Here is a 13,848-nt window from a genome sequence, read left to right as displayed (position 1 = left end):
CGACTGCAGGAGGATGATGATGGCATGCATTGAGGACACTCCATAGATCTTCACATAGCTTCTGAGAATGTCTGGCTAAGGGCAGCTCGCTTGCGCTCTGTGATCAGGGTCATATCATAGAGATGCAGCCATGAAACTTTAGAAGCATCTGATCCTTTGTCTGCCTACAGCACCTGAGCCCTTCAGGAGCACAGCATTAGTGGCCACAGAAGCTGAAGAGATGGGGGCCAGCCCCACCTTAAAGCTGTTGAAAGCATTCTGAGAGAATGACAGAATTCTGTGGTGCCTGCCCACTACATTCTGGCAGCAATATCAAGCACCACCGAGGTGCAGGCATCAGTAATGTTTCCAGGGAGTGAGAGGCCGAGCCTTCACTTTGGTTCGAAGATTGCACAGAGCACAGGGAAGCAGCCCTGGACTGAGACACCTGCCTTTTATCTTGTGTAGAAAGGTTTCACACCTGAGTGACAAGAACACTGCTCGTCAGAAGGAGGAGCCATGGGCAGGGAGACATTCTTGGGAGTTTATCGACAGTAGTGTACAGTATGTACACATGATTAAAACCCATGCCCAGGCTGTGCAACTAATTCTTATTAACTTTCCTAACCCTGCTACTATGTCTTGGTGCTCCCCGGATATCCACAGCAGAGGTGGAGGCAGCCTGCTGTCTGCTACACCCTGTCTGTGAAGACCTGGAGGGCCCCGGCCTGCTTTCGGAGTCCTGCAGTGTGGCAATGGCACCCTCCTTGGCCTGTGGCCTATTGAGGTCACAGGAAAAGGGGAATTGGATGGGCTGGACACGCTCAGTCACCTGGGTGGATGGATCCGGACTGTGCATCTGCTGATCCTCCTCCCTATGGGTGCCTGGGGGCCCCAGGCTGACTGCTTGAGGAGAAGGGGTAGCTGGAGTGACATCGAGCTGCCCGGCACCCCTCTTGGATACACACTGTTAGAGGCCAACTATGGCACAACGATAGAGTTGAGCCCACACAGCAGTGCAGGGGCAATGTCCTGGACCAAGGCCTCCATAGTGGCTGCCACCCTACCAGTGTTGACCTCAGTATGCTGGCATGCAGGCACTATCACCGCAGCCTGAAGGCAGACGGACTCCTCCAACGTGCCTTGCAATCTGAGTTCAGCAGACTCCCTTCCTGATGTTCCCAAGCTTGCTTTTGCAGCTTCGCAACTGTGACATGACCGAGCCCAGAGGCTCATCATCTGACTCGGACTCAGCAAGTTTCTGGCCTCCAGCAGCCCTCCGAGTGCCGGATGGGAGGTCTCTGCCGTTGCCTGCTGTGATCAGACAGTGTGATGTGCTCACCAGATTGTGATCCCGAGGCTACTCTAAAGTTAGGCCCCACTGAGGTGTGTGTCTCTGCACTGGTGGAGGGTGTCGGTGAGCGCTGTATTGGGACTTCAAGGAGGGTGCCTTCAGATTCCTCTTCAGAGGTTTCTTTGGGGCTTGACTGGAGGCCCTGGGTCATTGACTCCATTGGCTTTTTCCCAGATATGCCTGTGGAAACAAGGGGAGATAATTAGTGCATGGCAGTGGCCTGTGAAACAGGGCACGTCATTCACAGCATGGTTGTGTGATGAATGTTGCACTGCTGGACCCTCACTTGGTACAGCACTGCCCACCTCACCGTCAGCACAGAACCAGTGCATATATTTGCTGGCCAGCTGGATGGCTCTGTTTTCAAAGTCGGTGAGGACCTTGATTTCAGGCATTCCTCCACCAATCTGCGATCTACCCCTGTTGAGTGCCTGCTTGTCCTGCATGAATCGAGATGGAGAAAGTATAAGCAGGACGTCTGCCAGTCCAGATGATAAGTATGCCTGGCCTGTGGTTTGGGTGGTGAGTGGCCCCATGGCCGGGATGAGGGCAATGACGGTGAGTGTGAGAGAGTGAATGATGTTGTCCCATGAGCTGGCAATGAGTGACATCCCTGTAGATATGTGATGGGTTTGAGAGTGTGAGAGCTGAGAGTGATGAAAAGAGTGACTTACTCTGGTGGGATGGAGGAGGTCATTCACCCTCTTGCGACACTGGGTGGCTGTCTTCTTTAAAGGCCATTGGTGCTGACCACCACTGCCACTGCCTCCGCCTCCCAAGCTGGATTAGTGAGGCTGTTGTCCACCCTGCAGCCAGGGTGGGGGTAGACATCATCCCGCTGGGACCCCACAGCATCCAAAAGTCATTCCAGTGTTGCGTCGCTGAACGGGATGGTGGGGTGCTGCAGTCTTTTTGCCTTTGTCTTCTTTGCAGCAGTCATGGGCTAGAAGCACTAAGATGTGTGCGCATGGCTGGACTTTAAATATGGCGCCCAGTGTGATGCAGCTGCGAGGTGATGGCAGGCGAATGAGAGCCCGTTTGCCATGGAAATGGCGTGTTTCCCGGGAGTGCATAAATAATGTGGCGGGCTTGGGACGATATCGCATGAAAACCTGCCATCGCGGCCGATGGGTAAAACGTCATTTACCCACCCACTACCACACTTAGTGCACATCTGGGAAAGTTCCGCACGATGTCTGGCTTCACTCATTGCATAATTGCCTCCAACTGCCCTATTTTGTTATGGACACTGTATTACTGTACGGACATTTTTACTGATTTTTAATTGGATTTCCTCTCTTTATGTTTGAAGATCTTTTTATACTCCTGTTCTACGACTCTGTTTATTCCCTTGCCATCGATATCCCCCATTATTTTTATTCTTTCTGCTTGATCACGGTGCCATGATTAGAAGTTCTTAACAGGTAATTTTTAGCAGGTAATATTTTTCTGAAAGGAGGGAACAAGAAAGAAGACTAAGAATGTTGACATTTAGCACTGTACTGGATTTGAAGTAAAGAATTCCAATTACAAAAAGCAGCTAAAATTTTTCAAGTAACTGATGCTGCTGATAATGTGCCAGTCATTAAAATACACATTTTGAGTGGATCTTATATACCATACGATAACAAGGATAAACTGCTTTGTGTGGTAATGTGTTGTTTAATATTGTAAATTTATCATGTGGTTTGAAGTGGACTCATGAAATGATTGCACATGGGCCATGCTGCTTTTTTATTTGTAGTTTTAAGCTAATGTGATAAATCTGTTAAATTTTAAACTTAAGATAGCGCAGTAAAAATTTACTTTTGTAATTGATTATATTATCTTTTCCTTTTAAACAGCTTGGGCCGCCAGGATTCACAGAGTAATACTTTGTCAACACGCCTCACTGCTGTGCAAGAAGATGTAGGAAAGTCACCTGCACGGAAAAGGTATGTTTCTAACATTTTTTTTAACAATGTTTTTAATTTTTTTGGCTGTTAGCTGACAGGTCTAACTGGAGGAACAAATATTGAAATTAAGTTGCAAAGCTCCAAAAATTCATGAAGAGGAACTTTAAAAATACAAAACTCTGTAGTTTTTTTCAAATCTTAAAGCCATTCTAAGGCCAGAATTTTCGGCTTGGCGAGCGGGGGCAGGGCCCTCTTGCCGAGGCCTAAACTGACGTGGGGTAACGTTGGGCATGCGTCCCGACGTCACCGTGCGTCATTTAGATTTTCAGTTCGGTGGGCACGCAACCGAAGGCCTATTAAGGCCATTTAAAAACTAATTAAATTAATGAACTGAGCTGCGGTCCAACCTTAAGGTTGGCGGGCAGGCAAAGAGCCCAGGCGGCCTTCGCATTTTTCATGGAACCTCATCCATGGGCGAGATGAGGTTTCATGAAGTGTTTATAAATTGAATAAAATTTTTTATAAAAGTTCATTGACATGTCCCAGCTTATGTGACACTGTCACATGAGGAGCCATGTCTTAAAATGTTTTCCTTTTCTTTATTTAAATTTTTAAAACTTAATCTAGAGGTGCCTCAGGGAGATTTCTACACTCTTTGTGTGCATGCGCAAAAGAGCGCAGGCCCCGACTCAGGGAACCTGCCCCTGCCCACATGGAGTGCTCAGCGCTTCCGGGCGTGTGTCACGCTGGGCGGGACTTAATTGGCCCGCCCATGTAAAATGGCAGCGTAGACCCGATCAGGGGCGCCGTTTGGGTCCACGCCCGCCCCCGCACTACCTCCCCGATGGGTGGAAAATTCTTCCCTAAGAAGTATTTTGAAAATGTGACCAATAAGAATACACTACTTTTGCATTTTTGTTGTCTTTTGTATGGTCAGTGGAGCAATACTGTTGAATTAACACTGAATTATCATTTCTGTTGAAGAGTTTTTTGAGGAATCAGGAAAGTGTAGCAAGAAGGGAAGGAAAGAGCGAATGTTTTTAGTATGAAGTGCTCCCCCATTTCTAGATTTTGAACTGTCTTGTCTGCATCTGCTTAGGTATCTCTCCCATCACACACACACCCCTCACCCCCATTTTTGGGTCTTCACTCTTATTTCATATTGCTAAGGCCAAGTGATACACAGAAACCTTACATGGACTATTTTTTTTCCTTTGGATTCAAAAAATGAGAACCTATTGTAGTGATTTTTTTCTCTTTGACTTTGTTTTTCATTATTTTAATATGGTGATAACTTCAGATGGCCAAGTGCAAAAATGTACATGCTCTTTTATTTGTTTTGACCACTTACTTGAATTGTGAAATAACACAATTAGTTTAGAGTAGCTGCAATATGTCTAAAATTGCAGATTGAAAGCATGCGCCTCACATGTTCCTACAATACCCATAAGTGTCTTCTGCCCTCTTTTGCAGCTGGGCTCTTTAAGGAAGAATTTCCCCCATTAGCTGATTCATGTAGGGTGCCTCAATGCGTAAGCAGCTTATAATGCGTATGAGATCTGAATTTGTTGCTTCACAGGTCTTTGATCCCCTACATCTCGTGACCTTAAATTCTAACATGAAAAATAATGTTGCTTTGCTTTCACTGGAGAAGTATCACAGTATCTTTACAGCACAGAAGGAGGCCATTTGGCCCATCGAGTCTGCACTGGCTCTCTGAAAGAGCATTACACCTAGTCCTACTCCCCTGCCTTATCCCCATAATCTTGCGCATTCTCTCCTTTCAGGTAGCAATCTAATTCCCTGTTGAATACCTCAATCGAGCCTGCCTCCATCACTCTTTCAGGAAGTTTGTTCCAGACTCCGTCCACACCCTGGGTGAAAAAAGTTTCCTCGCATCACATTTGCTCCTTTTGCCTTTGAATCTTGTCCTCTAATTGTTGAAGTTCCCTTGAGTGGGAACAGTTTCTCCCTATTTATCCAGTCCATACACCTTAGGATCTTTAATACCTCTATCAAGTCTCCTCTCAGCCATTTTTTCTCCAAGGAAAAGAGCCCCAACCTCTCCAATCTATCCTATAGCTACAGTTCTTTATCCCTGGAGTCATTCTTGTGACTCTCTTCTGTACACTCTCCAATACCTTCACATCTTTCCTCAAGTCTGGCGCCCAGAAGTGGATGCAGTACTCCAGATGAGGCCTAACTAGTGTCTTAAACAAGTTCAACATGACTTTCTTAGTCTTGTACTCAATGCCCCTATCAATAAAGCCTACGATACTATATGCTTTATTAACTGCTCTCTCAGCATTCTCTGCCATCTTTAATTACCTATATATATACACTGAGGTCCCTCTGTTCCTGAACCTCCTTTTAGAGGCTCTCCCTTTATTTTATACTGTCTCACCATATTTTTTATGCCAAAATGAATTACCTCACACTTCTCTGCATTGAACTTCATCTGCTACTTGTCTGCACAATCCACCAACGTGCCTATGTCCTTTTGAAGTTCATGACTATCCCCATCACTGTTCAGCATTTCCAATCTTCATATCATCTGCAAAATTTGAAATCATGCCCTGGGCACCACAGTCTAGGTCATTAAGATATATATCAGGAAGAGCAAAGGCCCCAACACTGACCCTTGGGAAACTCCACTACAAACCTTCCTCCAATCTGAAGAACAACCATTTATCACTACTCTTTTTTTTCCTGTCACTCAGCCAATTTCTTATCCAAGTGCCTACTTTTCCTTTTATTCCATGAGCTAGAATTTTGCTCACAAATCTGTTGTGTGGCGCTGTATCAAATGCCTTTTGAAGATCCATATACACCACATCAACAGCGTTTCCCTTATCAACCTTCTGTTATCTCCTCAAAAAACTCCATCAATTTAGTTAAACATAATTTTCCCTTAATGAATCCATGCTGGCTTTCCTTTATTATCCTGCACTTGTCTAAGCGTCTATTGATTTTATCCCATATTATAGCTTCCAGAAGTTTCCCTACCACTGAGATATTCTTACCACTTAAAATGAAGGATGTGATTAGAAAATGTTAAAAGCTCCCCTTACCTTGCGCCTTTCCCAAAAATGTCAATCTGCAGAATATCTGTAAAACTAATTCTTTGGAGCAATCCCTGCACTTTCTCAAATATAATGGTTGGATGTTGCTGCTAAAATAATTTGCTTTTTGACCAACGCTTTCAATATAGCTGTCCCACCTCACTTAAATGACCCACCCTCCTGTTTTTGAATGTTTTTCAGTCCATTGTGGGGCTTTACTTGGAGCTGGTGCACTTGGTCACTGCCTTTGTCCCTTCTGACACGGTGTGCTTGGCCAGTTCCCCGGGCAGCAGCAAGTGCACGGCAGTCTGGATCTTCCAGGAGCTGATGGTGCTGCGCTTGTTGTAATGGGCCAGGTGGGAAGTTCGCCTGCGATGCGCTCGAAAATATCGTTCACGAACGAGTTCATGGTGCTCATGGCCTTGGAGGAGATGCCAGTGTCGGGGTGAACCTGCTTCATCACTGTAGATGGAGTAACTCTCCTTCCTCAACCTTTGCCGCTTCTTGCCGCCCTTTACTGCCAGTTTCTTTAAGGCTTTCTTGGCTCCCTTCTTGGGAGCTGGTTTCTTCTTATCAACCATCTTCAGTTTCAGACACAGAAATCAAAATGCTTCTGCCCGGTTTCGAACCGGGAACCTTTCGCGAACCTAGGTGAACATGATAACCACTGCACTACAGACATGAAGTCACCTGATGGCTTGTACAACCAGTCAAGATTACCCAATAGTCTGGTAAATAAAGGCTTGACTGTGCTTGTGCTCTCTCTCTCCACTGAATTAACTGATCTCAAGCTGTAAAACAGTTGAGGCATTATAATTGGCCTTCATTTATGTAGGCATGAATTGTGGAAAGAAAATGGGCTCCTGAACTGGACAAGGGTATATGCAATATGACTGTATAATTGACTTGGTGATCTCCACAGTTAAGAAACCTGTTCACATTCTATCTTGGCTCCTTGTAGAATGGTCACTTCAGTGAGATATAAAAGGAATGGGTTAGCACTTTCAAGAGAGCAGAAAATAAGGAAAAAACAAAGCTGCAGTTCCAGGAAACATCTTCGTATGCCAGTCCAGCAGTTTCTATTCTGCCCTTTTTTGGAAAGATCAAGCATGCATAGCTATAATTGTGATATTCAATACAATTGATTAGGAGCAGTTTTTTCCATTATGCTGTGCATTCCTTTATTTCACTGAGAAAAGAATTAGTGTCACTTAGGAACGTATACTTATGTGAAAAGAAAAGCCTCAAGAAATCATGTCATCAAATCTTGTAAGGGTGATGGATTTCCCCCTGTTATGGCACAGGCTTGTTAAGTTTTGTGTGACGGATGTTACAAAAGTTTCAAGTATTAACACTTTTGTTTATGATGATTTTATTTTCCTTTTTGTAACAGGTCTGCAAGCATCACCAATCTTTCTTTGGACCGGTCAGCTTCACCCATGGTTCCTTCATATGACAGCTCTATCAGTCCTCAAGCCTCTCGGGCATATGTTAAAACAGACCCTAATGAAGATGAAAGAAAGATTCTTCTGGTACTCATGCAACCTGGATTTTACTGGTTTCTGGAAGTTAGAGAAGACATGGGAGACAAAATGTTTTATCTGTGAAGTAATATAATGCAAATTGCTGTGGTTACTCAATGTAGTTTTTTTTCTCCTTGTTCACTTTCATTTACTTAAATCATTCTTGCTTCTTTAGTTCCTAACATGCCCAAATATATTTGTATACTGACACATAGTGTTTTGTATTGATCTCTGTTAATAGCATTGCTCTGCATCTCCCTTAAAAACCTGGCTACAATTAAGCACTGTCTGTAGGGAGCTGCAGCCCTAACATTTTATTTAAAATTTTCTTGCTTTGTTTTGCAAAACTTTGTGTGTCAACTGCAGCTTACTTGATAGCACTCTTGAAACAGAAGGTTATGGGTTCAAGTGCCACTTCAGGTCTTGGGTGCACCAGGGCTAACACTTCAATGCAGTACTTATGCTGCACTGCCTTTCAGATGAGGTGTTAAACTGAGGCTTCATCTACCCTATCAGGTGAACATAAAAGATGCCTTGGCCAATATTTATCCCTCAACCAATATCAGAAAAACAGATTATCTGGTCATTGTGACATTGCTGTTTTATGGAAGTTGCCGTATGAAAATTGATTGCCGCAATTCTACATTACAACAGTGACTGCAGTTCAAATATACATTATTAGCTGAGAGGCATCTGTGCTCATGAAAGATGCTATGTAAATGCAAGTTTTTTCAAAAAATCGATATATCATCTACTGTGATGTGAAGGAGTGTTCAAATATTTTTGTTATTTTACAATCCATCTTTGAATTTTTAATTTACTTTTTAGGACTCTGTTCAACTAAAAGACCTTTGGAAGAAAATATGCCATCACAGCACTGGCATGGAGTTTCAGGACCATCGATACTGGTTGCGAACTTATCCTAATTGCATAGTGGGAAAGGAACTGGTGAACTGGTTGATTAGAAATGGACATATAACCACACGGTAATTTGCATAGTTGAAATTGAGAGACACCAAAATGTATCTGACCCTTTTATACATCAATCAGCGACAAGGTGACCAAATAATGTAAATACAAAATAGATCTCCCTGTTCTTTATTTTGGTGACAAAGCCTATGGATTTGAAGAAAATGAGACTGAGCAGCTTTATTTGCATTTCTCTTGTGAGCATCTTTTCCCTTGTGTTACATAATAACCAGGTTATACTTCTAATTCCTGGTGTGTTTCTCATCTGTTTAAGGTTAATAGATGTTTGAGCCATGCAGTGTTCCGACAGATGTGGTATTTTGCAACACACCCATTGCATTGTTGCGCAAGTGGCCACTGATAGTATCAGGCCCCAGCTCCTACTTCAGTCAGTGTGCACCCAGAACCTTAGCAGAGAGGCTTTGCCTCATGGCTCCATTCATCCATCAGTTGCTATTTAGATAGTTAAAGGAGTGTTGCCACAATTGCATCCCACTGCTTGTCTGCTGCAGCAGGTAGTCACATAGCTTTCTTAAAGTATGTTGTATGGTACTTGTGTCTATGTTTGCTCACTGGCATGTGCCTACTATTCAGCATGATTCAAGCCTCTTTTTTTAAGTGCCCTCTTTTCTAGCTATTAAGTTCCTCCCCTTGTTGCATATTTCCTCTCATGCACTTCGTGTTTTTGTGGTTTAGATTTGCCTTCTTTACTTTCCACTTGCTCCCTGTAGCTTTTATTCCCAGCTTTGAGCCACTTCTGCTGCTCTACATGGCCCCTTTCTCTTCCTCCATATAATTTCTTTTATGCTCTTTTGGGTTCTTCAGCATCTCAATCTTTCCTAATATACTAATATTTTAATGTAATTTTAAATTTATAATAATACCATCCTGCGCCAATAACTTACTTTACTTTTTTATTTAACAAAAAAGTAACATTGAAATAAGGCTTTGTGCAGACCTTCAGGTATGAGGGCAAAGTTAAGTCTGAAAAAGTAAGTAGAACTCAAAGTGGTGAGGGGCAGACTGCCAGCCTGAGGTCATTGGAGTGGAGCTGGGGGGAACTGGGACTGAGAGTGGGAAATTACTGAAAGATGATCAAGTCAGGAGCTAGTTGTGCCCGAAGCTGCAGGAAGCCAGGTGCAGGCCTGGCATCTGGCCATTGGCATCTAAATAAGCTCATGAATCTACCTTGGACTGATCATGTCCTCAAGAATAAAGGTTCACCAACAGATTGATGAGTTCTTTTATTATTATATATTGTAATAGTGATAGATTTTTTAACTATTTCATATAATAATCAAGCACCTCTATTTTTGGACATGCCATACACTATCACAGTATTAATTAAAATATTGTGCTTGTTTACATTTTTACCTAAGGATTAAGATCCAGTTGTTTTTGACTATTGAAGCTGATTTTAAATTTACTGAAACCCAAAGAATCATTTTAGGGGCTCCTCCCTTACTTACCAAAGTATTCAGCAAACTTTAATCCAAAAACAGAATACTGGGGATGTTAAAAATCAAGAATGCTGGAAATCCTCAGCAGATCTGGCCACATCTATAGAGAGAGAAACAGAGATAACATTTCAGGTCGTGACCTTTCATCAGAACCCAATCCATGCTAACATATTACCCTCAATCCTATGAGTGCTCATTTTGTGTGATGAACTCTTGTGTGGCACCTTATCGAATGCACTTTTTGCCAATTCAAATACACTACATCCCTGGTGTTTCCCCTTATCCATCTTCTAGTTACATCCTCAAAAAACTTGTAATAGATCTGTCAAACATTATTTCCCTATGGTAAATCTATGCTGACTCTGCTTAATCATATTTTGATTATCTAAGTTACCACTTACCTAAGTTTCAACATTTTGCCTACTACTGATGTTTGGCTAACTGGCCTACAGTTCCCCACTTTCTCTCTCCATTCTTTCTTAAATAGTGGCATTATGTTTGCTACCTTCCCATCCTTGGGAGCTGTTGTAGACTTTTAAGGAATTCTGGAAGATCAGAAACAATACATTCACTACCTCTTTTAAAATGTTTGGATCAAGGTCATCTGATCTAGGAGATTTGTTGCCACTGAGGCCTATTAATTTCTCCTGTTTCTATTTCTTTACTTTGATTTCTTCATGTTTCTCTCACTAAACCCTTGGTTCCCTTTTATTTCTGGATTATTTTTTGTGTCTTCTACCATGAAGGCAGAGTATTTGTTTAATGTGTCTTCCATTTCCTTATTTCCCATTATAATTTCACCTGTCTCTGCCACTTGCTTTCATTAATCTTCCTGTTTATATGTCTAAAAAACCATTTATAATCTGTATCTATGGTGCTTACTAGTCTATTTTCATTATCGCTTTTTTCTTATCAAATTCTTGGCTCTCCTTTTTTGAGTTGAAAAATACCTCCTTTTGATGATACTCTTTTTTTTGGCAACATTATAAGCATCATCCTTGGACCTAATACCTGTCTTTAACTCCTTTTGTTAGTCACAGTTGAGCCATTACTTCTGTGGGGTTATTGTGTCTTAAAGGAACGTATATTTGTTGCAAAATGTCTGATTTTCTTTTAAAAGAAATCTAGCCATTGCTTGGCTACTGTTATATCTTTTAATGCCGTTTCCCAATCTACCTTAGGCAATTCATTCCTCATGCCTATGTAGTTTACTTTGTTTATGTTTAAATCCTAGTTTCAGACTTAACTAAGATAAAAGCAAAACACTGTGGATGCTGGAAACCTGAAACAAAAACAAAATTTGCTGGAAAAACTCAGCAGGTCTAACAGCATTTGTGGAGAGAAAGACAGAGTTAACGTTTCGAGTCCGTAGAAGAGTCATATGGACTCGAAACGTTAACTCTGTCTTTCTCTCCACAGATGCTGTTAGACCTGCTGAGTTTTTCCAGCAACTTATGTTTTTGTTTCAGACTTAACTAAATCACTTTCAAATTTAATATAAAATTCTGATCACTCTTCCCTAGAGGCCCCTTTATGCACGGTTATTGATTAATCCTTACTCATTGAACAGTAATAATTCCAAAATAGCCTGTTGGTTCCTCAACATACTGATCTAGAATACTATCTTGTATACATTCCACGAACTCGCCCTGCTCACTATAACTGTAAATTATTTTGCCCAGTCTATATGAAGACTAAATGATAACTATTACCCACATTACATGTGCATCCAATTTCTTGATTTATACTCTGTCTTACACTGCCTTCACTGTTAGGGGGCCTATATATTTAAAAAAAAATTCCACCAATGTTTTCTACCCCTTGTTTCTTAGCTCCACTCAAACTGATTCCACTTCCTTGCTTTTCTGGGCTAAGATCCTTCCTTTCTACTGCCTTTGTCCCATCCTTTATTATCAGAGCTACCCTTTTCCATTTTGTCTATCCCTTCTAAAAGTGAAGTATACTGGAATATTTAGTTTCAAACCATCGTTGTTTTGCAACCACATTAATTATCCTTGCCACTGAAAATGAGTGAAGGTAATATTTTCGCTCATTTGGTAGCCTGTTTTTCTGTAAACAATGTATCTCAAAAACTAATGGACGGATTTGAACAAAACTTGGCACACAGGTTATGGCCCAAAGAAGAAATGATTAGTTTTTGGTGAAGATGCAGATCCGAATCCAAATCCTGGAATTCCCTTCCTAACACTGAGTGTACCTACACCATATGGACTGATGTGGCTCAAGAAGGTGGCTTACCACCACCTTCTCAAGGGCAATTAGAGATGGGCAATAAATACTGGACTAGCCTGTGACGTCCATGTCCCGTGAAAAAATAAAATAAAAACCATTTTTTTAAAGGACCCCTTTAACATTGGGAGATAGGGCGAATTGACTTTTTTAAGATGTTGTGGGTTGTTTTATTTAGAATGTTGTAGATTGTCTCAGCTGCTGTAGTGGAATTTGTCACAGTTGTCAAAATGTGAACAGAGTTTTTAGAGCAGGTTGTTGGATGTGGATTGGCCTGAAGCCTCTTCAGTGAGATGCAAGCTTTTGAATAAAAGGATTACCTTTTTCAGCTTTGTAGTTACAGAGCATCAACCAGGCAGGGAAAGCCTCAAGCAAGAGCTGCATATCTGTGCTAATTTGTTATGAATGCTTCATGCACTCAGAGATAGTGTCTTTAGCTTTGACTTTTTTTCTAATTTTGCCTGACACTACCTTAGTCACAAATCACCTTTTTTACTTTCACTGTCTCCTCCTGATCCACTCTACTTAATTTTATCCAAAATGTTGCTCTGCTCTGGAGCCTTGACAATTCCCTTACTGCTTTTTGAATTTACCATTTCCTTGATTCTCCCAGACTGCACTACCCCTCTTGCCCTGTAGTTTATTGAGTTTGGTTGATGTGTCAACATTAAAAGACGTGCAAATTTTTCTCTAAATTTCATATGTCCCCTGTCCTGTGGAGAAAGTGCCTGTTCTCTGCTTCGCACCTTCCCAGCGTATTGTTTGGAACTCCCTATATGGTGAATTGTTGATGTAAACCTATATCCTTTCATTCTTTGAGTTAAACTTTAATACACACTATCCTTCTTAAATATAATTTTTACTTTGAGACAGGTCTCCCTTACCCACTTTTGGTTTCTTGTGGAACTGAGGTTCTGGTTAGTTTTTCTGGTGGTTGAGGTGGATCCTATTGCTCTATTTCAAGAAGAGCAGGAAATGTTCCTGATGCCATGTCAATATTGTTTCCCTCATTCTGCACTTTGCAAAACATCTTAACTAGTTATTTATGCCTGTGCCATCTTGAGTGAAAAATCTCTGCTACATTAGCTTAGCTATCAAATAATTTCATTCTTGTTCTATTTATTCTCTACAAGTCAGTTTGTGCGATATCAAAAGCTGTTTAAAATGAAAACATTGAATATGAATTTGCCCTCTTTTCCTCAAATCTGAAATTTTATTATGTATTTTGTGCATGAGAATCAAATAGTTTATGCTATATAAGAGTCCCCGATGTGTCTCAAAGGGATTGTTTTTGTAAATTAACCTATAATTTACCAGAATAATACTCCACATTTTCATTTCAATTATAGCAGATTG

At 41.6% G+C, this 13,848-nt stretch overlaps 1 protein-coding gene across 3 annotated transcripts in view; it reads left to right on the top strand.

Moving 5' to 3' along the window:
- Positions 1-13,848, top strand: part of pikfyve (phosphoinositide kinase, FYVE finger containing) — a 173,703-nt gene that overhangs the window by 73,257 nt on the left and 86,598 nt on the right. For all 3 annotated transcript variants that reach the window (XM_078551727.1, XM_078551726.1, XM_078551725.1), the window contains exons 7-9: positions 3,178-3,267; positions 7,684-7,822; positions 8,642-8,799. In XM_078551727.1, the coding sequence (XP_078407853.1) occupies positions 3,178-3,267; positions 7,684-7,822; positions 8,642-8,799 (387 nt within the window). The remainder of the gene's footprint in view (positions 1-3,177; positions 3,268-7,683; positions 7,823-8,641; positions 8,800-13,848) is intronic.

This window comes from Cetorhinus maximus, chromosome 11 (assembly GCF_964194155.1).
Source record: "Cetorhinus maximus chromosome 11, sCetMax3.hap1.1, whole genome shotgun sequence".
NCBI classification, from domain to species: Eukaryota; Metazoa; Chordata; class Chondrichthyes; order Lamniformes; family Cetorhinidae; genus Cetorhinus; species Cetorhinus maximus.
This window is presented reverse-complemented; position numbering and strand designations above follow the sequence as displayed.